At 46.4% G+C, this 27,302-nt stretch overlaps 1 protein-coding gene across 1 annotated transcript in view; it reads right to left on the minus strand.

Annotated features, from left to right (window-relative positions):
• LOC138643339 (uncharacterized) overlaps window positions 1–5,938 on the minus strand; it is a 63,033-nt gene extending 57,095 nt beyond the window's left edge. Inside the window, exons 1-2 of the mRNA XM_069732262.1 lie at window positions 5,893–5,938; window positions 5,628–5,784 (exon numbers count right to left, since the gene is read on the minus strand). Coding sequence (XP_069588363.1) covers window positions 5,628–5,784; window positions 5,893–5,938 — 203 coding nt within the window. The remainder of the gene's footprint in view (window positions 1–5,627; window positions 5,785–5,892) is intronic.
• Between the last annotated feature and the right edge of the window lie 21,364 nt (window positions 5,939–27,302).

The following is a 27,302-nucleotide window of genomic DNA, read 5'->3' on the forward strand; positions in this document are numbered from 1 at the left end:
AGCAGGGAGCCATTGTTGCCACTGTTAGTTTTCACAAGTATCTGGCAGATCTGAACTGTCGGGTTTCGGCCTAGAAACTTCGGTTCTGCCTTGGTCAAGTGATATTTTTGGGTAACTGTCTCCTTCAGGGTGCCAGACACCTCACAGAAGAAAGGAAAATAGCCGTCAGCTACAAAAGATGAGACTGAACTCCGTTTCCTTGGACTATGTACTTATTGTTGTCAGTGGATACCGGACGCATCCCGCATAATGCTACCTCTCTACAAGGCCCTGAATGACTGTTCAAGATATGGTGATGATTTTGGCAGATTTCACACCAGATACCTGTTACTATGGAAGACACTGTAGTGCACGGAGCTGCACTCCCTCCCTCACTGTCAGGACAAGAAGCAAAATTTCGGGATCTGTCTACTGCATGTGTTCTGGCCAAAGACAGGCGGGCTAATATATACACGGACTCACAGTATGCATTTGGTATTGCTCATGATTTCGGAGCCCTATGAGCCAATCGAGGATTTGTTACTACTGCCGGGACTCAGTGAAGAATGTTGAAGCTATTAAAACCCTCATGGACTCAATCAAATTACCTACTCAAGTGGCCATTATCAAAGTTAAGGAGCACGGTACTATGGAACAGTCCACAGACTGTTGGTAACACCTTTGCGGATATGCAAGCAAAAGCCACTGCTCTCCTGCCTGTTGAACCGCCCATACCAGCTATGGTGACCACACGCTCTCAGCGTAAACAGTTACAAGAAACACTGACTCTACAGGAACCTGATGATCTACGACAGACTGAGGTTTTCTGTCGGGACCCCGCAAGACCGCTTAATGACGATACAGAGAATGTCTCCAAAGGAAGCAGTGGAAGGCTGATGGAGCATGTATGGACAATGGTCTCTGGAAAAAGGACCAACTTGTGTGTCTCCCTAAGCGGATGTACCCTGCTATTGTCACGTGGGCGCATGGGCCCACACATCGAGGTATCTGTCAGACCTGCAATCCTGGTCAACTTCAACGTGTACCCCCGAAGCACCTTGCTAAGCCCGACTATCCTTTCCAAAAGCTCCAGGTGGACCTCATCACGTTGCCGAAGTCTGGAAGGTATGAATATTGTCTGGTGTTTGTTGATATGTTCTCTAATTGGCCAAAAGCTCTCCCCTTGGCCAGAAGCATTCCCCGTTACCAACGTGACTACAAAGACCACAGCAAAGAAACTGGTGATGGAAGTTATATGCAGATATGGTGTTCCAGAAGTCGATGAAAGTGACCAAGGCCCGGACTTTTCTTCTCATGTGTATCAGGAGGTTCTGACAATGCTTGGATCCACTGTAGCCCTCCATACTCTCCACAATCCAGTAGGAAAGTTAAGAGGCTGAACGGCACACTGAAGGGACAATTGACCAAAATGATGCAGGAGACTACGGCTCCATGGCCAGGGCTCTTACATATTCGTACTACCCCTATTTCAAAACATGGCCTGTCCCCATATGAGATATTGTTTGGTGCTAGGTTCTCAGTTGTAAATTTTCAGTCTCAGTAGTTGTCAGAAGAAACTGACCGTGCTGTTCAATATGTTATTCAGCTTAGTAAAAATGTTGCTAACACCCATGTTTTAGTTTCTTCTTTCGTTCCAGATTCAGCAGAAACCGATATTGGTCACAATTTGAAGTCTGGTGGTCTTATGGTCGTGAAAAGCTATGTCAGTAAAACTTGAAGGAAAGAGCACCTGGATCCACGCTTCACACTGTAAAAGAGACCGGACCAGCGCCTAGTCGCAGCAGTGATTAAAGAAAAATGTTGTTGTTGTTTTTGGTCCTAGGGCCAGGGGTCATCCTCATCCCTACTTCCCCGGCCCCTATTGTAAATAAGAATTCCGGTGCCACTATTCTCTGGGTAAATCTAACGGCCCCGGTAAATATCTGGTGATTTGATTTCTGCGATGTGCCCCGAGACTCAGTGGGTGGTAGAGGGAATTATCCAGTATTATATATGTGTTACCAGAGATAACAATTGTGCTGGGAAGATATTTTCATAATGTGTTTAATGGTGGACACTATGGGAATTTAGGCCATATACAGCTCCAGGATATTAGCTTCAGACCAACCAAGGCCCCAGTTACCAGTACAGCTAAAACAGGCCCAGGTGAACGTTTGCAAAATATAGTTAACGAAGTAATCCCCATTCCAGGTCTCAGTTGGCAAGAAGTCTTCTCCATAGAAACACAAACAGCCCCAAGGACAAATTTATGGGTAAGATACAATGTACGATTCCAGAATATCTCTGTAGGATGTATTGCTTGTGCTGCAGCGAATACACATCTATACACACATGCATTGTTTTTTTTCCTGATGACAATACCACTGCCTGTGTTATGAATCTGTTGAAGGGTCTAAAGCCCACTGATTGCTCAGATTATGTCCCACTAATTCATGAAGAACCCAAACTAAAAGGTCCCAGGAGGGATAACCGTATTAGCTGATAATTATACCTGCTATAATTCCCACGACACTACAGGTACACCAGTAGGGGTCTTCGAGACAGGTTTCTGCAAAGAGAACAGTTCCCTAGATACTGACTTGCTAGCTAATCATACACAGTATATGTATTGGTTATGTGGAGATGGTAAGCTCCGTCCTAGGTTGCCTAATGCCTGGACAGGTCAATGCACCCTTGTTAAACTAGCTATGCAGTTCAAGATTTTACCTTGGGATCCAGAGACATCTGATGAATATACCAGAAAGAGGAGAAGTCTCGATCAGCTCCATATGAGTTATGAAGAAGATCCATTGGTATATGTCGATGGCATTGGAGTGCCAAGGGGGGTGCCTGACCAATTTAAAGCCCAGAACTAGATCTATGCTAGCTTTGCTTCTATAATCCCACAGGTGCAGATTAATAAAATGTTGATTGGATCAATTACATATATCACAGTGAACAAATGTTTGTCAATTTATCTGTGATGCTTTCCAGGGTATAGTTGAGGAGTTAGGCCCTAATACTAGAATGACCCTCCAAAACTGACTAGCCCTTGATATGATCTTAGCTGAGAAAGGAGGAGTCTGTGGGATGGTGGGAGAGGAATGTTGTACCTATATCCCTCAGAACTCTGGGGTAAATGGAAAGACCATGATAGCCCTTAAAAAGATAAATGGGTTAGCAGCAGAATTAAAATGCTGGAGTAGACACATCTTTCTTTTCCGGTTGGTTGGGTGGGCTCAAAGGATTCTTCAACAAGCTTGTCTAGTAGTGATTGCTCTTCTTGTAGTTGGATCGATAATCCTCTGTTGTGTTATTCCTCTGTATAAAAAGGTTATCACTGAGGCAACTCCCGACTGGCACCTTCCTCAACCAAGAAGTAGACCCACCAGAGTACAATGGCAGTGATCCAGGGGAGATCCCCAAGTATGTCCCCCTCAAGAAGATAGACAAAACCCCTTTACTCTCAGATGATGCAAAGAGAGTTAGTTTAGGGACAGCGGGAGAACTCCATGTGAAGCTAGTGAAGGGTTCAGCTGCCTGGAGGCCTCTCACAAGGGGAGAGCTTCTGAGGTGTCTGGATGAAGAAATCCACCTCCCCTTTCCCCATCATATGGACAGTCTCAAAGGATCTTTCTTTTTAGGGAAAAACTTAGTGTTTAGGGGGGATTGTCAAGGTAAAAATATACGTCTTTATACACTTTTGTACTTTTATATATTCTTATGCTGTGAAACAATAAGTTTTTCCCCTTCGCTTGCTAATGCAAATTTAACTGTATTTAAGATGGCTGCCAGTATTCACCTTTGCCCCACTTTCATTCGGCTGAAGGAACAAGTTACACATTCCAGAAGGACAAGTATCATTTCTCTGGAATTCGAAACTTAACAAGATGCGGACAAAGAAAGATTCATCAGATGACGTCAGACCAACCAGAAGGATTGAATACTAGATACATTGCTTAACCCCCGCCTATCCCCGCCCTCTGCACACCTTCCCCCAATAGATCATGTAATATTGTGTTTTAGGAAATAAAGTTCAGTAGTTGCTGTGAGGTTACCACTACGTGTGGAAGCATAAGCAGACTCTGAGTTTGAACCAGCTTTTGTCTGACTCATTCTTCACTCCGGTACCACTGCTTTTAATCTGATTTGGAATGACTGGTGGATGAAGGGTATTGTCGTGACGACCCCGACATAAGCACTCGCTCGAGCGGCAATAAGCTCTGCAAACAGGACACCTTGGACTGCTGCTCGTCACTGCTTTCTTCACAATTCTCTCTCTGACAGGTTTTACAAAAATACTGGCAGGAGTGATTGTTTTTGCAGAGCTCACAAAAGTAATCAGCCCGATAAAACCCTTCATATTTTTGATACCGTAGTAGTGATTCTCATGGAACAATATGAATACTGTTTTACCATTAGCTGTATTGTCGCTCTGGAAGTAACGCCAATCACCCTGACTATAGTACAGTACTTTAATGGTGACCCCAAAATATTTTTCAAATGCCGGGATGTCGCTAAAACTCACTAATTGCCCATCAGGGATGCCCAGTGCAGTGTGTATGTTTTTAGAGCGGCTCAGTAAAACAGCATCAGCGACATCCGTGTCGTTCATCAGGGCGCACACACTAGCAGCCAAACACAGATTTGTCATGTAATTGTTAAAATCATACAGCCATTGCCTCTTTTGTTTAATGATCTGACTGCTCGCTATAGATTTCAAGCGCCTTTTTTGTTTTACGCCACCGCGTCGGTTTTTAATGATGGTGACGACTAGCTTTAGCGAATTGGATGATATGCATTCATTGTTACTTTGAAGTGCGCTGGCAACAGCATTTAAAAAAGATTCAGAATTAAAATCTTCACGGGTTTGTTTTGTAGTGAAAATAGGGTCTAAAGTATCGCCAGCATCAAACCTTAACTGTACAAAGTCGCCAGGTTCAATGTCCCTGATGATTCTATCCAGTAATGCCTGAATGCCTTCATGAACAATATTCACGCCCTCTTCAAATGATCGTACACGCTCCAAATTTACAAATCTAAAATGATCTGTATCTATATGGTTGTTGAAATTGCGGAGGGCCCTTTCAGGATGATGGATGTGTTGCAAAAATACTGTATGATCGGGGCGCTGCACATTAACAGCAGCGACAGCGTCTGAGGCTTGTGAATTTTGTGTAGATGCATGTGCGGCATCTGCAGAGTTGTCTCGGCTATGGGAATGCTGTTCTGACTCTTGTGACGACTGCTGGGGTGTCTGTAGAGGCATTGCAGGACACATGCCACCACGACGCCTCCTAGCGCATAGCGCTCGTCTAGCGCTGACCAACAATTTTAGAGTCCTTTTTATAACTCTAGCCCTATTATACCTGGGTAGTGTTAGTTTAGGTGGTTTATGCAGGCCGCAGCTGACCATATTCAGTCATAATGGGGTCGCTGTAGTTGTTATCTTGCCAGCCAGTTGCAGGCTCCGGAGTGCGTATAGTTCGGCCTTATTAGCATGTGTTGGGATTTGTGTTGATAATAATTTTTCAAAAGTATCACAAAAAAACATTATTTTGGGGGCCCAGAGTTTGTAGCATAAGTAACGGCTGAACTGTTCCTGAAACACATGCATTTCAGCGGGGCCCCAGCCGATGGATTCATACAGCAGATTTGTAGATGCCGCCTGAATCCGTGGCTTTTTACACACCTTAAGCTCTTTACAAACCTTAACATCCGCTGGTAAAGACCTCTTTGACCGTTTCTTAACATTAACAGAGTTAGATACACAGACATGAGATGGGCCGCCCAAATTAGCGGCTCCTGAGGGGGCGGCCCCAGAGGTATTAGCATGTACAGTTAGACATGTCGCTGACGGTTGCATAGTGTGGGCCATACATATAATGAGCAGTTCTACGGATGATTGCTTACCATCAGCGAGCTGATCAATCTCGCGATCAAGCTCTTCACGAGTCATCGTGGCTGTGGCACCCACGGCGCTGGATGTGGTTGGTGGCTCTGTAATATGCTTTGTTTTTCGCTTATGTTTTCGGGGTGCCTCTACCACTTCTGGATATAGTAGCGCGGGGTCATTCACACGGCTGGTCGATGGCTGTCCAGTACTTGAATGGAGTATTTCACGATGGTCCAACGGTGCAGGGTTTCCACACAGATCGATGATAGCGGCGATGTTCTAACAGCTCCATTAGCCGACTGTATTGCCGTCCACACTGGTACTGCGCCATTCTTGGAGAGCTGTAGCGGCTGTAGAGGTGCTGGAGGTGTTTTTCTCATGACTTTGCGTTTAGCTGCAGGAAAGATTATTCATGTGTCAGATATGTGTGAGACCGCCGCATGTCGCTGCGCTTAGCTGCAGGAAAGATTATACATGTGTCAGATATGTGTGGGGTTCAGGTTCTCATTGTAGAAGCCCGTGTATCATTGATTGTACAGAGACTGTGCATGTATATAAAAATATACACTTACGGACTAGCGATGTGGGGCGGATGATTGCCGTGGCGTCTTCTGGAGCTTCTGTGAGGTTCTCCATTAGCTGCAGAATATTCTCTTTTGTTAAAATTCTTCTAGACTTCAGTTTACAAGCTATAAATAAAGATATAGGACTTAGTAGAGGCGTGGTGGATTTTCCCAGAGCGGTTGTGCAAAAACACGTTTTCATATGATTGTTACCTTTTCCTTTCCGGCCCTCCGGTCCTCGCTGTTTTTTAGGGGCTCTAGAAACAGGGCTGTTTCTCGGTGTGGGGGTCTGGTAAAACAGGTCCTCAACAGGCATCTGATTGTGTTCCGAGGTAATTGGTTCTGGAAACATGTCGACATCTGTAAAGAATTAATATATATTTACACGTCTAAATACTTAAAAGCTATATACACACACACACACGCAGACACACAACGCACCTATGATGTCTTGAGCCAAATCCCACACAGCAGCGTCAGCTTCATTAGTGTTACTATACTCAGCTCCAGCTGTACCACACTCCAGAGCAGGCACGCTGAAGCTGTTTAAAAAATCATCGCTGATGTTCCTGATAAATTCATCTACATCATCGGAGGTGTTCCTGATAAATTCATCTTAAATAAGAGAGAATAAAACAATATAAAAAATAATATACAAAACAGTCCTTACTTAGAATGGCACACTAACAGATGCATTTATATAAAGCTTGAAACATACCTAATACCGAATCCGCAACTTGGTCGGAAAAATCCAAAAATTTTTGGGATTCCATCAAAAATAAATTATCTGTGTAAATTTTTGTGCTATCTATATTAATTTTACAACACAGACAAACTCATTTATATACCGCATCAAATAAATTTGCGCCTAGTGTATGAATATGACTATAAATATGTCTATGTTAAACAAAACATAGGTAGTAAGTAAGCGCTGAATACGCTAGTTAGGCTGTATTAACAGCTATTAACTACTGTATTACACAAATTATGCCATAATAAATGGGCGCTTAAATTATCAAAACAAATAATGCAGCTAACTACCAGTATAATACTAACTTATTAAACAAATAACATCCTTAATTGTGGTTTTAGAGATGCATAAACCAACACCTAATAGTATCCCCAATAAACAACCATAAGGGAAATGTAAAGATACACCAAAAACAAACCACCTTCACACAAAGGCATGAAGTAAAAAAGTAAATCTTTATTAATCACAATATTAAAAATAGACAATGGCGGGTGAACACCTAGAGCACAGGACAAAAGGTGGGCAACCCAGAGCAAGATCTCCACATATAATAGTAAAAGTACTATAAATACAATGTAAACTGGCGAGTGCCAATGTGCAATTAATCATGTACATACATGCAGCTCAAACAGCAGAGTAGAAGTACAGCAGTAAAGACAAAATATATAATTGCCAAGTGAAAATAAAAATAAAAATGTATAATTACCAAATGGAGCGCTCCTGGGGACCCACCACACCCGACGCGCGTTTCGCACCGAAATGCTTCGTCTGGGGGTGGTTAGGTACCGGCCAGTAATCGTATTTAAACCCAAATGGTCCAATGGGCACAGAGATAAGCTTGAGAACAGCTGTGGACGCATGCGCAATGTATATCAACCAACGCCGATCTATTTACCTGAAACCTGAGACACAGAAATGGAAACGCCATAGTAAAAAGCGGCGCTTGAATGTAGCGTCATCGATCATACAGGCATACAGCCACGAACCGGAACTAGCGAAGCATATCGACGCAAGATCCGATGCGACTGAGAGTCATGGCAACAGAGCACAACATCCAGAAAGGTTGGCGCTGTGTATGACGCATATACAGGAGACATCACCGACGCGTGGACCAGAAGTGACAAAAAAACATGGCCACCGCTAAATATCCGGTGCGTTCCCACTGTGTCCATGGAAACGGTAAACCTAAAGCAGCGCTAAGTGTAACGCACAACCAAAGGGCACAGAGAAACGCAGATACGATCACCATAATAAGTACAATGATCACTGCTGTATCTCCGGTGCAGCTCAGATGGTCATATCGACCACCACAGCGCACCATAAAAAGAAAAAAAGTGTCAGCACTACATCGGCAGAGAGCGGTCAAATGATAGCCGTGACAATATGTAAGGACAGCGCCAATTGGCGATGAACCGAAAAAGAAACCCGTCAGTGACATATAAAAGACCCAATATAAGGCTTCGGAGTTGACAGATATATAGCCATGGAAGCGGGTTCGTTTTTCGTCACACTACCCAGCAATTCCTCAATTAAAATCTACCCCGATAACACCATATCGGACTACAATACCAAGTTAGCGAGGGCCGTTCATCTTACAGCAGATTATGAGGTGGCGTTAACGGAAATACAGTACCCCCATACGTGGAACACGTTTGAGGCTTTTGAAGGGAGCTTCTATGCGGCTAAACACGATGAACCGTTAGAACAGTATCACATAAAATCAGGATTTTACTCGAGCATTCCTAAGCTAGTTGGCGCGGTCAATGCCCGAATAGACGTGCTGTATTTATCCACGCCTGCCTACAGAATACGGTATGATGAGCTACGCCGAGAGGTGATCCTGCCCGACCCAGCCCCTATACAGTTTGCTCTGGGTACTAAGCTAAAATTTTTTTTCGGACTACAGACCGTCGATGACTCCCCCGTTGCTTTAATGCCGTGGAATCGCCGCTTTTACCTCTATTCAAAGGCTGGTTTTTATTCGCTTTTTGTATACACTGATATAATTCAGCATCAGCTTGTAGGGGACAGTTACGTTCAACTGTTACGAACCGTAGAAGTTAGCGGCGATGATAATGATATTGTCACGGTGCGCTACTCGCGGCCCGATTACATACCGCTGTGCAAACAACACTTTGACTCCATAAACATTACAGTCATGTCGGACCAGGGTACGCCGGTTAAATTCAGATACGGCAAGTGTATAGTGCGATTACATTTTAGACTTCGACAGTATTGACACAATAAAATGGTGTCTCAAAGGGTGTATGGAGATCCCGCTGTTTATGCCCGCTACTATACTGCCCAGTCGGGGCACGGGCTAGAGGGGTTCCGCGGGAGCGAGTACATGTATGGCTCTGGCCTGGCCGGGATATTTAAAGGCTTATTTCGACGCGCCATGCCGCTTTTCAGAAAAGGCTTAGAATTAGTAAAACCACACGTTAAGACTAGGGTTGAGCGACCTTGACCTTTTTAGAGTCGAGCCGTGTTTCGCAAAACCCGACTATCTTAGGCTACGTTCACACTAGCGTTGTGCGCCGCTGCGTCAGCGACGCGACGCACAACGCACCGGAAAACGCACGCAAAAACGCTGCGTTTTTCGACGCGTGCGTCGTTTTTTGACGAAAATCGGACGCAAGAAAAATGCAACTTGTTGCGTTTTCTTGGTCCGACGCTAGCGTCAAAAAAGACGCACGTGTCGGAAAACGCAACAAGCAAAAACACATGCGTCCCCCATGTTAAACATAGGGGCGCATGACGCGTGCGTCGCCGCTGCGTCGCCCGACGCTAGCGCGACGCACACTAGCTGAACGCTAGTGTGAACGTAGCCTTAGAAGTCGAGTCGAGTGGAATCAGCCGATTATCGCGAAAAGTCGGGTATCGACCGAAACACGAAACCCAATGCAAGTCAATGGGGGAGCATAGTGGGCAGTGAGTGGAGGCCAGGAAAACACCTACACTGCCCATTTTAATGGCAAAAACATCCATTCTTGTTACAGAAGCTTGTCAATCGTAATTTACCTTATAATAATTGGAAGGCATTTGAAATTGGGGGTCATTTAGCTAAAGTTGTGGGGGGTAGGGCTGGTTCAAGTAATTAGTGGGCCCAGGAAATCTGGACCACGTCACAGCAGTGGAGCAGGGAGAGGTAAGTATTTCAACTTTGCAAGTGCTGTGATCCTGAGCAAGCAGGGGGGGCCCACTCGTTGGCATTGGCACTGGCACAGGGCCCCTCAAAGTACAGCGGTGTGTTTGCACGGCGGGGATGCCTCCCACCGGCAGCAACACTTTTGCGTACTATGAGAGGCCCTGTGCCAGTGACGTCGCCAACTAGTATTCCTCCCCCCACCTGATGAAGGAACCTGCACTTTCATCTGCACCTTCCTCTTTGTCCCCGTGTAAGGTGGTATGGTATGCGGGAAGAGGAACCTGACTTTCAGCAGGGTCACAATCTTGTTGTGTAGCATGCACGGGGAATGTTGCGTTATGGGTCAATGTACCAGCAGACTCATCTATCACTGGCTGGGCAATGGGCAGGATGAGGAGGAAACACAGATATAGGCCCAAAGAATAAAGTGGGCTAAATGCAGTTCAAAATTGGTAACACAGGACTAACCAGGGGGCATTGCAGTGGAGGACAACTGGAATGAGAGGCTGACACAGAGAGTAGGCCCAAATCAGTAAGTAGTCGAAATGCAGTTCAAAATTGGCAACCGTAGTAAACAGGCGGCACAGCTTTGTTCAGTGGAGGAGAACAGCAAGGAGTGGCAGACACCGATAGTAGGCCCCAACCCAACTAGTAGGCCAAATGCAGTCTAACATTAACAACTACTTAACAAGAGCCTGAAAATAGAATTTCAGGACAGGAAACCAGGAGAACAACAAGGAGCGGCAGACACTGTTAGTAGGCCCCAAACCAACTAGTACGCCAAATGCAGTTGTTCCATTTAAGCACTATTTAACAAGAGCCTGAAGATAGAAGCTCAGGAAAGGCAACCTGGAGAACACCTTGGAGTAGAAGACTCCGTCTCCACACCCGATACCCAATTTGTAGGCCTAATGCAGTGTAGTTTCCAACAACTACTAAACGAGAGCATTAAGATTGAAGCAATGGAGAGGAAACCTGGGGAACACCTTGGAGTGGAACACACCGTCTCTACACCCCATACCCAATTGGTAGGCCTAATGCAGTGTAGTTTCCAACAACTACTAAACGAGAGCATTAAGATTGAAGCAATGGAGAGGAAACCTGGGGAACACCTTGGAGTGGAACACACCGTCTCTACACCCCATACCCAATTTGTAGGCCTAATGCAGTGTAGTTTCCAACAACTACTAAACGAGAGCATTAAGATTGAAGCAATGGAGAGGAAACCTGGGGAACACCTTGGAGTGGAACACACCGTCTCTACACCCCATACCCAATTTGTAGGCCTAATGCAGTGTAGTTTCCAACAACTACTAAACGAGAGCATTAAGATTGAAGCAATGGAGAGGAAACCTGGGGAACACCTTGGAGTGGAACACACCGTCTCTACACCCCATACCCAATTTGTAGGCCTAATGCAGTGTAGTTTCCAACAACTACTAAACGAGAGCATTAAGATTGAAGCAATGGAGAGGAAACCTGGGGAACACCTTGGAGTGGAACACACCGTCTCTACACCCCATACCCAATTTGTAGGCCTAATGCAGTGTAGTTTCCAACAACTACTAAACGAGAGCATTAAGATTGAAGCAATGGAGAGGAAACCTGGGGAACACCTTGGAGTGGAACACACCGTCTCTACACCCCATACCCAATTTGTAGGCCTAATGCAGTGTAGTTTCCAACAACTACTAAACAAGAGCATTAAGATTGAAGCAATGGAGAGGAAACCTGGGGAACACCTTGGAGTGGAACACACCGTCTCTACACCCCATACCCAATTTGTAGGCCTAATGCAGTGTAGTTTCCAACAACTACTAAACGAGAGCATTAAGATTGAAGCAATGGAGAGGAAACCTGGGGAACACCTTGGAGTGGAACACACTGTCTCTACACCCCATACCCAATTTGTAGGCCTAATGCAGTGAGGTTTCCAACAACTACTAAAAGAGAGCATTAAGATTGAAGCAATGGAGAGGAAACCTGGGGAACACCTTGGAGTGGAAGACACCGTCTCTACACCCCATACCCAATTTGTAGGCCTAATGCACTGTAGTTTCCAACAACTACTAAACGAGAGCATTAAGATTGAAGCAATGGAGAGGAAACCTGGGGAACACCTTGGAGTGGAACACACCGTCTCTACACCCCATACCCAATTTGTAGGCCTAATGCAGTGTAGTTTCCAACAACTACTAAACGAGAGCATTAAGATTGAAGCAATGGAGAGGAAACCTGGGGAACACCTTGGAGTGGAACACACCGTCTCTACACCCCATACCCAATTTGTAGGCCTAATGCAGTGTAGTTTCCAACAACTACTAAACGAGAGCATTAAGATTGAAGCAATGGAGAGGAAACCTGGGGAACACCTTGGAGTGGAACACACCGTCTCTACACCCCATACCCAATTTGTAGGCCTAATGCAGTGTAGTTTCCAACAACTACTAAACAAGAGCATTAAGATTGAAGCAATGGAGAGGAAACCTGGGGAACACCTTGGAGTGGAACACACCGTCTCTACACCCCATACCCAATTTGTAGGCCTAATGCAGTGTAGTTTCCAACAACTACTAAACGAGAGCATTAAGATTGAAGCAATGGAGAGGAAACCTGGGGAACACCTTGGAGTGGAACACACTGTCTCTACACCCCATACCCAATTTGTAGGCCTAATGCAGTGAGGTTTCCAACAACTACTAAAAGAGAGCATTAAGATTGAAGCAATGGAGAGGAAACCTGGGGAACACCTTGGAGTGGAAGACACCGTCTCCACACCCCATACCCAATTTGTAGGCCTAATGCAGTGTAGTTTCCAACAACTACTAAACGAGAGCATTAAGATTGAAGCAATGGAGAGGAAACCTGGGGAACACCTTGGAGTGGAACACACCGTCTCTACACCCCATACCCAATTTGTAGGCCTAATACAGTGAGGTTTCCAACTACTACTAAACGAGAGCATTAAGATTGGAGCAATGGAGAGGAAACCTGGGGAACACCTTGAAGTGGAAGACACCGTCTCCACACCCCATACCCAATTTGTAGGCCTAATGCAGTGTAGTTTCCAACAACTAGTAAACGAGAGCATTGAGATTGAAGCAATGGAGAGGAAACCTGGGGAACACCTTGGAGTGGAACACATCGTCTCTACACCCCATACCCAATTTGTAGGCCTAATGCAGTGAGGTTTCCAACAACTACTAAACGAGAGCATTAAGATTGAAGCAATGGAGAGGAAAACTGGGGAACACCTTGGAGTGGAACACACCGTTTCTACACCCCATACCCAATTTGTAGGCCTAATGCAGTGTAGTTTCCAACAACTACTAATCGAGAGCATTAAGCTTGAAGCAATGGAGAGGAAACCTGGGGAACACCTTGGAGTGTAACACACCGTCTCTCTACACCCCATACCCAATTTGTAGGCCTAATGCAGTGTAGTTTGCAACAACTACTAAACGAGAGTAGGAAGATCGAAGCAATGTGGACGAAACCTGGGGCACACCTTGGGGCGGCAGACACCGTTAGTAGGCCCTACCAAAGTTGTAGCCCCAATGCAGTTTTAAAATTCCTAGAGGCTGAAAACAAGACTATTGACGCTCAGCTTTTTTCAAAGGAACACAGCTGTATTGAGTGGCGCAGACAGACACAGGTAGTAGGCCTTAAACCAAAAATGTGGCTCACTGCAGCTTAAAAAAGGTTACAGGGGTACACAGGCAGCATTGCTCTGGGCAGTGGAGGACAATTTCAATAGTGGACCGCAGACAGACTTTGTACGCCTACTATTAAAAAAAGGATGCTCTATGAAATTAAAAATAGGTTCCAGGGGTACACAGGCAGCAGTGGTCTGGTCAGTATAGGAGTAGTAGTTTGAACGGGCCGCAGACAGGCTTCGAAGGCCTAACATAATAAAATTGGACAGGCTGTAGGCACTTTATAATTGGTTCCAGGGGTACACGGGCAGCAGTAGACAGGTCAGTGGAGGCCTAGTGGAAGGAGGGACCGCAGACAGGCTTCGAAGGCCTAACATAATAAATTGGGCTGGCTATAGGCAATTTACAATTGGTTCCAGGGGTACACGGGCAGCAGTAGACAGGTCAGTGGAGGCCTAGTGGAAGGAGGGACTGCAGACAGGCTTCAAAGGCCTAACATAATAAATTGGGCTGGCTGTAGGCAATTTACAATTGGTTCCAGGGGTACACGGGCAGCAGTAGACAGGTCAGTGGAGGCCTAGTGGAAGGAGGGACCGCAGACAGGCTTCGAAGGCCTAACATAATAAATTGGGCTGGCTGTAGGCAATTTAAAATTGGTTCCAGGGGTACACGGGCAGCAGTGGTCTGGTCAGTGGAGGCCTAGTGGAAGGAGGGACCGCAAACAGGCTTCAAAGGCCTAACATAATAAATTGGGCTGGCTGTAGGCAATTTACAATTGGTTCCAGGGGTACACGGGCAGCAGTAGACAGGTCAGTGGAGGCCTAGTGGAAGGAGGGACCGCAGACAGGCTTCGAAGGCCTAACATAATAAATTGGGCTGGCTTTAGGCAATTTAAAATTGGTTCCAGGGGTACACGGGCAGCAGTGGTCTGGTCAGTGGAGGCCTAGTGGAAGGAGGGACCACAGACAGGCTTCGAAGGCCTAACATAATAAATTGGGCTGGCTGTAGGCAATTTACAATTGGTTCCAGGGGTACACGGGCAGCAGTAGACAGGTCAGTGGAGGCCTAGTGGAAGGAGGGACCGCAGACAGGCTTCGAAGGCCTAACATAATAAAATTGGACAGGCTGTAGGCACTTTATAATTGGTTCCAGGGGTACACGGGCAGCAGTGGTCTGGTCAGTGGAGGCCTAGTGGAAGGAGGGACCGCAGACAGGCTTCAAAGGCCTAACATAATAAAATTGGACAGGCTGTAGGCACTTTATAATTGGTTCCAGGGGTACACGGGCAGCAGTACACAGGTCAGTGGAGGCCTAGTGGAAGGAGGGACCGCAGACAGGCTTCAAAGGCCTAACATAATAAAATTGGACAGGCTGTAGGCACTTTATAATTGGTTCCAGGGGTACACGGGCAGCAGTACACAGGTCAGTGGAGGCCTAGTGGAAGGAGGGACCGCAGACAGGCTTCAAAGGCCTAACATAATAAAATTGGACAGGCTGTAGGCACTTTATAATTGGTTCCAGGGGTACACGGGCAGCAGTACACAGGTCAGTGGAGGCCTAGTGGAAGGAGGGACCGCAGACAGGCTTCAAAGGCCTAACATAATAAAATTGGACAGGCTGTAGGCACTTTATAATTGGTTCCAGGGGTACACGGGCAGCAGTGGTCTGGTCAGTGGAGGCCTAGTGGAAGGAGGGACCGCAGAGAGGCTTCAAAGGCCTAACATAATAAATTGGGCTGGCTGTAGGCAATTTAAAATTGGTTCCAGGGGTACACGGGCAGCAGTGGTCTGGTCAGTGGAGGCCTAGTGGAAGGAGGGACCGCAGACAGGCTTCAAAGGCCTAACATAATAAAATTGGGCTGGCTGTAGGCAATTTAAAATTGGTTCCAGGGGTACACGGGCAGCAGTGGTCTGGTCAGCGGAGGCCGATTGTAATGAGTGTCTGCCAGTTAGTAGTCCAAAACAATAAATAAATGTGAATGTCTCGCATTAAAACAAAACGAAAACACTAAAGGGTGCAATCATTAGGTACAGGGGTGGGATCCTCTGCGTAGTTTCAGACCTACTAATTTAGCGCAAAGTATTTACTGTGGTAAATAGAGGACACTGCCCCTGACTATGTGAAGTACCATCATACATGTCAACACAATGGTTTTGTCAGTGGCAGGAATGGAAGGATGTCAGCGCATAGACTAAACATTGGTGGAAGTGTGAGAGATAACTGTGGAAGTGGTAGAGAAATGTTTGACCTGGGGGTGGGTGAACTCTCTTGTGGCCGGCGGTACAGGCCCAGGGCCCCTCATGTTACAACAGTGTGTCTGATGTTGGGTGCGCACCACCACCGCCAGAGACACTTTATTGTACTATGAGGGACCCAGTGGCAGTGCTGTCGACCAAAAGCGGGCACACCCAACTCTTCAGACAAACAGCACTCTCACGGGTGCTTGCGCCAAGTCGCGATACCACGGCCCCGTGTGGGGAGTTTGGCCATTTAGGGAGGTGTAAACATGTCGTATGCTGGACAATCAGCTGCAGCAAATTAGACATTAGAAAAGTAATTCACAGTAGTCCACAGGCAAGAGCTTTTCATAGGAAAGCTAGGTGTCGGCCGGGCAAGGTGGGGCAAAAGAATTCGAAATCCAGTTGTGGTTCATTTTAATGAATGTTAGATCATCAACATTTTGGGTAGCCAGACGAGTCCTTTTTTCGGTTAATATTGAACCTGCAGCACTGAATACTCTTTCTGATAGGACACTAGCTGCCGGGCAAGCAAGCTCCTGCAATGCACATTCTGCCAATTCTGGCCAGGTGTCTAATTTTGATGCCCAGTAATCAAATGGGAATGACGGTTGAGGGAGAACATCGATAAGGGATGAAAAATAGTTTGTAACCATACTGGACAAATGTTGTCTCCTGTCACTTTCAATTGATGCAGCAGTACCTGTCCTGTCTGCAGTCATAGCAAAATCACTCCACAACCTGGTCAGAAAACCCCTCTGTCCAACGCCACTTCTGATGTGTGCACCCCTAACACTCCTGGTCTGCTGCCCCCTGGAGCTCGTGTGGGAACGATCACGGGCGCTGTGTGCTGGGAATGCCTGAAGCAAACGGTCAACAAGAGTTGATTGTTTGGTTGCTAATATTAGTTCCAAGTTCTCATGTGGCATAATATTTTGCAATTTGCCTTTATAGCGAGGATCAAGGAGGCAGGCCAACCAGTAATCGTCATCGTTCATCATTTTCGTAATGCGTGTGTCCCTTTTGAGGATACGTAAGGCATAATCCGCCATGTGGGCCAAAGTTCCAGTTGTCAAATCTGCGGTTGTGATTGGTTGAGGGGCAGTTTCAGGCAAATCTACGTCACTTGTGTCCCTCAAAAAATCAGAACCCGCCCTTGCCACGCAACCAATTTCCAGTGCCCCGGGAAAGCTTCCTCATTAAAAATATACTCATCCCCATCATCCTCCTCGTCCTCCACCTCCTCTTCGCCCGCTACCTCGTCCTGTACACTGCCCTGACCAGACAATGGCTGACTGTCATCAAGGCTTTCCTCTTCCTCTGGTGCAGACGCCTGATCCTTTATGTGCGTCAAACTTTGTATCAGCAGACACATTAGGGGGATGCTCATGCTTATTATGGCGTTGTCTGCACTAACCAGCCGTGTGCATTCCTCAAAACACTGAAGGACTTGACACATGTCTTGTATCTTTGACCACTGCACACCTGACAACTCCATGTCTGCCATCCTACTGCCTGCCCGTGTATGTGTATCCTCCCACAAAAACATAACAGCCCGCCTCTGTTCGCACAGTCTCTGAAGCATGTGCAGTGTTGAGTTCCACCTTGTTGCAACGTCTATGATTAGGCGATGCTGGGGAAAGTTCAAAGACCGCTGATAGGTCTGCATACGGCTGGAGTGTACAGGCGAACGGCGGATATGTGAGCAAAGTCCACGCACTTTGAGGAGCAGGTCGGAGAACCCAGGATAAGTTTTCAATAAGCACTGCACCACCAGGTTTAAGTTGTGAGCCAGGCAAGGAATGTGTTTCAGTTGGGAAAGGGAGATGGCAGCCATGAAATTCCTTCCGTTATCACTCACTACCTTGCCTGCCTCAAGATCTACTGTGCCCAGCCACGACTGCGTTTCTTGCTGCAAGAACTCGGACAGAACTTCCGCGGTGTGTCTGTTGTCGCCCAAACACTTCATAGCCAATACAGCCTGCTGACGCTTGCCAGTAGCTGGCCCATAATGGGACAACTGGTGTGCAACAGTGTCAGCTGCCGATGGAGTGGTTGGGCGACTGCGGTCTGTGGAAGAGCTCTCGCTTCTGCAGGAGGACGAGGAGGAGGGGGTGCGAACGCCTACAGCCAACTGTTTCCTAGACCGTGGGCTAGGCACAACTGTCCCAAAATTGATGTCCCCTGTGGACCCTGCATCCACCACATTCACCCAGTGTGCCGTGATGGACACGTAACGTCCCTGGCCATGCCTACTGGTCCATGCATCTGTAGTCAGGTGCACCTTTGTACTCACAGATTGCCTGAGTGCATGGACGATGCGCTGTTTAACATGCTGGTGCAGGGCTGGGATGGCTTTTCTGGAAAAAAAGTGTCGACTGGGTAGCTCGTAGCGTGGTTCAGCGCACTCCATCAGGGCTTTGAAAGCTTCGCTTTCAACTAACCGGTAGGGCATCATCTCTAACGAGATTAGTCTAGCTATGTGGGCGTTAAAACCCTGTGTACGCGGATGCGAGGATAAGTACTTCCTTTTTCTAACCAGAGTCTCATGTAGGGTGAGCTGGACTGGAGAGCTGGAGATCGTGGAACTAGCGGGTGTGCCGGTGGACAAGCCAGACTGAGAGACGGTTGGAGACGGTATTGTTTCCGCCGGTGCCCTAGATGCAATATTTCCTCCTACAAAACTGGTGATTCCCTGACCCTGACTGCTTTTGGCTGGCAAAGAAACCTGCACAGATACTGCCGGTGGTGCGGAAAATGGTGGCCTTACAGTGACGGAAGGGATGTTGCGTTGCTGACTAGCTTCATTGGCCGAGGGTGCTACAACCTTAAGGGACGTTTGGTAGTTAGTCCAGGCTTGAAAATGCATGGTGGTTAAATGTCTATGCATGCAACTTGTATTGAGACTTTTCAGATTCTGACCTCTGCTTAAGCTAGTTGAACATTTTTGACAGATGACTTTGCGCTGATCAATTGGATGTTGTTTAAAAAAATGCCAGACTGCACTCTTCCTAGCATCGGATCCCTTTTCAGGGATTGCAGACTGAGCTTTAACCGGATGGCCACGCTGTCCTCCAACAGGTTTTGGCTTTGCCACGCGTTTTGGGCCAGATACGGGCCCGGCAGATGGAACCTGTTGCGATGTTGATGCCTCCTCCACCTCCGCTTCAGAACTACTGCCGCCTGCACCCTGTTCCCCCAATGGCTGCCAATCGGGGTCAACAACTGGGTCATCTATTACCTCCTCTTCTAGCTCGTGTGCAACTTCGTCTGTGTCACCGTGTCGGTCGGTGGTATAGCGTTCGTGACGGGGTAACATAGTCTCATCAGGGTCTGATTGTGGATCAGTACCCTGAGAGGGCAATGTTGTGGTCTGAGTCAAAGGACCAGCATAGTAGTCTGGCTGTGGCTGTGCATCAGTGCACTCCATGTCAGAATCTACTTGTAATGGGCATGGCCTGTTAACTGTTTCACGTTCTAAGCCAGGGACGGTATGTGTAAAGAGCTCCATGGAGTAACCCGTTGTGTCGCCTGCTGCATCCTTCTCTCTTGTTGTTGTTTTTGCTGAAGAAGACAAGGAAGTGACTTGTCCCTGACCGTGAACATCCACAAACGACGCGCTGCTTTTACATTTACTAGTTTCAGAAGAGGAGGCAAAAGAGCTAGAGGCTGAGTCTGCAAGGTAAGCCAAAACTTGCTGTTGCTGCTCCGGCTTTAAAAGCGGTTTTCCTACTCCCAGAAAAGAGAGCGTTCAAGGCCTTGTGTAGCCAGACGACGAACCTGGCTCCACAGCTCCAGACTTAGGTGGAATATTTTTTTTCCCACGACCACCTGATGCTCCACTACCACTACCATCATTACCAGCTGACAATGAACGCCCACGGCCACGATCTCTTGCACCAGACTTCCTCATTGTTTTAAAAACTTAACCAAAGTAACTTTATTTGTTGCTGTCAAACAACTTACACGGTGAGCTATAACTTCAGTATGATTTCGATATCCCTTTACAGGTTGATGAGACCGCAAGGAAAATCAGGCACAATGTTACACACTCTGTTTTCTGTGGCACCAAATCACAGAGATGCCACACACGCAGGACTGTAACTCAAGCACAAATGTCAATATTAATCTCCCATTTTTTTTTTTTTCAGGGAGACTTTAGAAACAAAATAAAATAAAATGATTTTTTCAGGAAGAATTTAGAAACCAAATAAAATAAAATGATTTTTTTTCAGGGAGAATTTAGAAACCAAATAAAAAAAAAAATAGGCTTTCTATGGCCCACTGAGTGAGAGATGGCACACACAGGAGTCAGGAGTGGCACACAAGCCCAGAGGCCAATATTTATCTCCCACTGATTGATTTATTGATTTTTTCAGGTAGAATTTAGAACCCAAATCAAGCAAAAAAATAAATAGGCTTTCTATGGCCCACTATTTTAGAGAGAGAGAGAGATGGCACACCCAGGAGTCAAGACTGGCACACAAGCAGAAAGGGCAATATTAATCTCCCACTGATTGATTTATTGATTTTTTCAGGTAGAATTTCGAACCCAAATCAAGCAAAAAAAAAAAATAGGCTTTCTATGGCCCACTGAGTGAGAGATGGCACACACAGGAGTCAGGAGTGGCACACAAGCCCAGAGGCCAATATTTTTCTCCCACTGATTGATTTATTGATTTTTTCAGGTAGATTTTAGAACCGAAATCAAGCAAAAAAATAAATAGGCTTTCTATGGCCCACTGAGTGAGAGATGGCACACAAAGGAGTCAGGAGTGGCACACAAGCCCAGAGGCCAATATTTATCTCCCACTGATTGATTTAGTGATTTTTTCAGGTAGAATTTAGAACCCAAATCAAGCAAAAAAATAAATAGGCTTTCTATGGCCCACTGAGTGAGAGATGGCACACACAGGAGTCAGGAGTGGCACACAAGCCCAGAGGCCAATATTTTTCTCCCACTGATTGATTTAGTGATTTTTTTCAGGTAGATTTTAGAACCCAAATCAAGCAAAAAAATAAATAGGCTTTCTATGGCCCACTGAGTGACAGATGGCACACACAGGAGTCAGGAGTGGCACACAAGCCCAGAGGCCAATATTTTTCTCCCACTGATTGATTTATTGATTTTTTCAGGTAGAATTTAGAACCCAAATCAAGCAAAAAAATAAATAGGCTTTCTATGGCCCACTGAGTGAGAGATGGCACACACAGGAGTCAGGAGTGGCACACAAGCCCAGAGGCCAATATTTATCTCCCACTGATTGATTTATTGATTTTTTCAGGTAGAACTTAGAACCCAAATCAAGCAAAAAAATAAATAGGCTTTCTATGGCCCACTGAGTGAGAGATGGCACACACAGGAGTCAGGAGTGGCACACAAGCCCAGAGGCCAATATTTTTCTCCCACTGATTGATTTAGTGATTTTTTCAGGTAGAATTTAGAACCCAAATCAACCAAAAAAATAAATAGGCTTTCTATGGCCCACTGAGTGAGAGATGGCACACACAGGGATGGCACTCTAGCAGAAATCCCAATCTTAATCTCCCACAAAAAAAAACAAAAACCAGGGACTGTTCTACAATTACTATCTCCCTGCAGTAATCTCAGCCAGGTATGGCCGGCAGCAATAAGGAGTGGACTGATGCACAAATTAAATAAAAAGTGTGGACAAACAAAAAAGATAGCTGTGCAGAAAGGAAGGTACAAGAGGATTTGTGCTTTGAAAAAAGCAGTTGGTTTGCACAGCGGCGTACACACAGCAATGCAGCTATCAGGGAGCCTTCTAGGGCAGCCCAATGAGCTACAGCGCTGAGGAAAAAAAAAAAAAATGTAGCCTCCACTGTCCCTGCACACCGAGGGTGGTGTTGGACAGTGGAAATCGCTACAGCACAAGCGGTTTGGTGGTTAATGGACCCTGCCTAACGCTATCCCTGCTTCTGACGAAGCGGCAGCAACCTCTCCCTAAGCTCAGATCAGCAGCAGTAAGATGGCGGTCGGCGGGAACGCCCCTTTATAGCCCCTGTGACGCCGCAGACAGCAAGCCAATCACTGCAATGCCCTTCTCTAAGATGGTGGGGACCAGGACCTATGTCATCACGCTGCCCACACTCTGCGTTCACCTTCATTGGCTGAGAAATGGCGCTTTTCGCGTCATTGAAACGCGACTTTGGCGCGAAAGCCGCGTACCGCATGGCCGACCCCGCACAAGGGTCGGATCGGGTTTCATGAAACCCAACTTTGCCAAAAGTCGGCGACTTTTGAAAATGAACGACCCGTTTCGCTCAACCCTAGTTGAACATCGCTGCAGACGCCGCCACAACAGCCTCGACGGCCCTTATGAAAAGGATAAATACACCACCTCAGCAAGACAGATCTGGGATAATTTATGTCGCTAAAAAAGCACAAAAAAGAAAGAGGCGCGTTTGCCCGCCTTTACCGCCGATGCTCATGAATAAAACTACATCCAAGAGACGCACCCGTCAGAAACGAGTAAGACGCTCTGTGGACGACATCTTCTAATCAGTTATCATGGCTTTCCTGCATGACGCTTCTGTAGAGTGCGCAAAATCTGAACTGGATATTTTTGACGTACCCCCGACCCAAACAAGTATAGAGAAATCTCTATTTGTAGAAGTACAGCCGGTTGCGGCTCTGTCAGACAATGGCCCGTTGGAATTTTACATATCTGGTAGCGGCGATTATTATTATGATCTGAACACGCTGCTGTACATAAGCTGCCGCATCGTGAAGCAGGATAATACGGCCATCGCCGATGGTGCGCGTGTGGCGCTCATAAACTACCCTCTAGCCACTCTTTTTAACCAGGTCGATATTACTCTGGGAGACCGGCTTATCTCACAATCGGACAATCTCTACAGCTATAGAGCGTACATAGAGACCCTTTTAAATTACAGTTCACAGACGCTGGCATCACAATTTACAGCCGGTTTGTTCTATAAAGACACTGCGGGACATCATAATGACAGGCGCTTGGATGGCACAAATGCTGGGTTTATCAAAAGAGCCAGTGCCGCTTCTCGCTCAAAACCCATCGATCTCTTGGGGCCCATTTTTGGGGATATATTTAACCAACCAAAGTTAATATTGAATGGCCTTGACCTTAAGGTCAAAAAGCTATTTTTTGATAGTTACGGCTTTCATGCGGACAATATTATCTTTCCACGCGATTTTGTGACATTCCTGAACAAGAATTGTGACTCTTATTGTTATCAAGACGCCCAAATCCAAGATATGTATAGTCGTGTATGTGGGCATTATTGCATATATGCATTACACCATTTAGTGCGCGGGTTAACATTCAAGAAGGTTTTACAGTGCTTCACTTCTGACTTACAGAATAATGATAGAATCGTATCAGATTTTATGGCATCAAAATTTTCAAGCTTAAACCGTTGTTCAGACCGTCGTTATCAGCTTCAGCAAAGATGCACTTGTCAGTAGGGTTGAGCGAAACGGGTCGTTCATTTTCAAAAGTCGCCGACTTTTGGCAAAGTCGAGTTTCATGAAACCCGATCCGACCCTTGTGCGGGGTCGGCCATGCGGTACGCGGCTTTCGCGCCAAAGTCGCGTTTCAATGACGCGAAAAGCGCCATTTCTCAGCCAATGAAGGCGAACGCAGAGTGTGGGCAGCGTGATGACATAGGTCCTGGTCCCCACCATCTTAGAGAAGGGCATTGCAGTGATTGGCTTGCTGTCTGCGGCGTCACAGGGGCTATAAAGGGGCGTTCCCGCCGACCGCCATGTTACTGCTGCTGATCTGAGCTTAGGGAGAGGTTGCTGCCGCTTCGTCAGAAGCAGGGATAGCGTTAGGCAGGGTCCATTAACCCCCAAACCGCTTGTGCTGTAGCGATTTCCACTGTCCAACACCACCTTCGGTGTGCAGGGATAGTGGAAGCTTCATTTTTTTTTTCTCCTCAGCGCTGTAGCTCATTGGGCTGCCCTAGAAGGCTCCCTGATAGCTGCATTGCTGTGTGTACGCCGCTGTGCAAACCAACTGCTTTTTTCAAAGCACAAATCCTCTTGTTCCTTCCTTTCTGCACAGCTATCTTTTTTGTTTGTCCACACTTTTTATTTAATTTGTGCATCAGTCCACTCCTTATTGCTGCCTGCCATACCTGGCTGAGATTACTGCAGGGAGATAGTAATTGTAGGACAGTCCCTGTTTTTTTTTTTTTTTTTGTGGGAGATTTAAGATTGGCATTTCTGCTAGAGTGCCATCCCTGTGTGTGCCATCTCTCACTCAGTGGGCCATAGAAAGGCTATTTATTTTTTTGGTTGATTTGGGTTCTAAAATCTACCTGAAAAAATCACTAAATCAATCAGTGGGAGATAAATATTGGCCTCTGGGCTTGTGTGCCACTCCTGACTCCTGTGTGTGCCATCTCTCACTCAGTGGGCCATAGAAAGCCTATTTATTTTTTTTATTTGGTTTCTAAATTCTCCCTGAAAAAATCATTTTATTTTATTTGGTTTCTAAATTCTTCCTGAAAAAATCATTTTATTTTATTTTGTTTCTAAAGTCTCCCTGAAAAAAAAAAAAAAAAAAAATCAGTGGGAGATTAATATTGCCCTTTCTGCTTGTGTGCCAGTCTTGACTCCTGGGTGTGCCATCTCTCTCTCTCCCTCTCAAATAGTGAGCCATAGAAAGCCTATTTTTTTTTTTTGCTTGATTTGGGTTCTAAATTCTAACTGAAAAAATCACTAAATCAATCAGTGGGAGATAAATATTGGCCTCTGGGCTTGTGTGCCACTCCTGACTCCTGTATGTGCCATCTCTCACTCAGTGGGCCATAGAAAGCCTATTTATTTTTTTTATTTGATTTCTAAATTCTCCCTGAAAAAATCATTTTATTTTATTTGGTTTCTAAATTCTTCCTGAAAAAATCATTTTATTTTATTTTGTTTCTAAAGTCTCCCTGAAAAAAAATAAAAAATGGGAGATTAATATTGACATTTGTGCTTGAGTGACAGTCCTGCGTGTGTGGCATCTCTGTGATTTGGTGCCACAGAAAACAGAGTGTGTAACATTGTGCCTGATTTTCCTTGTGGTCTCACCAACCTGTAAAGGGATATCGAAATCATACTGAAGTTATAGCTCACCGTGTAAGTTGTTTGACAGCAACAAATAAAGTTACTTTGGTTAAGTTTTTGAAACAATGAGGAAGTCTGGTGCAAGAGGTCGTGGCCGTGGGCGTTCATTGTCAGCTGGTAATGATGGTAGTGGTAGTGGAGCATCAGGTGGTCGTGGGAAAAAAAATATTCCACCTAAGTCTGGAGCTGTGGAGCCAGGTTCGTTGTCTGGCTACACAAGGCCTCGAACGCTCTCTTTTCTGGGAGTAGGAAAACCGCTTTTAAAGCCGGAGCAGCAACAGCAAGTTTTGGCTTACCTTGCAGACTCAGCCTCTAGCTCTTTTGCCTCCTCTTCTGAAACTGGTAAATGTAAAAGCAGTGCATCGTTTGTGGATGTTCACGGTCAGGGACAAGTCGCTTCCTTGTCCTCTTCAGCAAAAACAACAACAAGAGAGAAGGATGCAGCAGGCGACACAACGGGTTACTCCATGGAGCTCTTTACACATACCGTCCCTGGCTTAGAAAGTGAAACAGTTAACAGGCCATGCCCATTACAAGTAGATTCTGACATGGAGTGCACTGATGCACAGCCACAGCCAGACTACTATGCTGGTCCTTTGACTCAGACCACAACATTGCCCTCTCAGGGTACTGATCCACAATCAGACCCTGATGAGACTATGTTGCCCCGTCACGAACGCTATACCACCGACCGACCCAGTTGTTGACCCCGATTGGCAGCCATTGGGGGAACAGGGTGCAGGCGGCAGTAGTTCTGAAGCGGAGGAGGAGGGGCCGCAGCAGGCATCAACATCGCAACAGGTTCCATCTGCCGGGCCCGTAGATGGGACAAAACGCATGGCAAAGCCAAAACCTGTTGGAGGACAGCGTGGCCATCCGGTTAAAGCTCAGTCTGCAATGCCTGAAAAGGGATCCGAGGCTCGAAAGAGTGCAGTCTGGCATTTTTTTAAACAACATCCAATTGATCAGCGCAAAGTCATCTGTCAAAAATGTTCAACTAGCTTAAGCAGAGGTCAGAATCTGAAAAGTCTCAATACAAGTTGCATGCATAGACATTTAACCACCATGCATTTTCAAGCCTGGACTAACTACCAAACGTCCCTTAAGGTTGTAGCACCCTCGGCCAATGAAGCTAGTCAGCAACGCAACATCCCTTCCGTCACTGTAAGGCCACCATTTTCCACACCACCGGCAGTATCTGTGCAGGTTTCTTTGCCAGCCAAAAGCAGTCAGGGTCAGGGAATCACCAGTTTTGTAGGAGGAAATATTGCATCTAGGGCACCGGCGGAAACAATACCGTCTCCAACCGTCTCTCAGTCTGCCATGTCCACCGGCACACCCGCTAGTTCCACGATCTCCAGCTCTCCAGTCCAGCTCACCCTACATGAGACTCTGGTTAGAAAAAGGAAGTACTTATCCTCGCATCCGCGTACACAGGGTTTTAACGCCCACATAGCTAGACTAATCTCGTTAGAGATGATGCCCTACCGGTTAGTTGAAAGCGAAGCTTTCAAAGCCCTGATGGAGTACGCTGAACCACGCTACGAGCTACCCAGTCGACACTTTTCTTCCAGAAAAGCCATCCCAGCCCTGCACCAGCATGTTAAACAGCGCATCGTCCATGCACTCAGGCAATCTGTGAGTACAAAGGTGCACCTGACTACAGATGCATGGACCAGTAGGCATGGCCAGGGACGTTATGTGTCCATCACGGCACACTGGGTGAATGTGGTGGATGCAGGGTCCACAGGGGACATCAATTTCGGGACAGTTGTGCCTAGCCCACGGTCTAGGAAACAGTTGGCTGTAGGCGTTCGCACCCCCTCCTCCTTCTCCTCGTCCTCCTGCAGAAGCGAGAGCTCTTCCACAGACCGCAGTCGCCCAACCACTCCATCGGCAGCTGACACTGTTGCACACCAGTTGTCCCATTATGGGCCAGCTACTGGCAAGCGTCAGC

The sequence above is a fragment of the Ranitomeya imitator genome, chromosome 6 (genome assembly GCF_032444005.1).
Source record: "Ranitomeya imitator isolate aRanImi1 chromosome 6, aRanImi1.pri, whole genome shotgun sequence".
Lineage (NCBI taxonomy): Eukaryota > Metazoa > Chordata > Amphibia > Anura > Dendrobatidae > Ranitomeya > Ranitomeya imitator.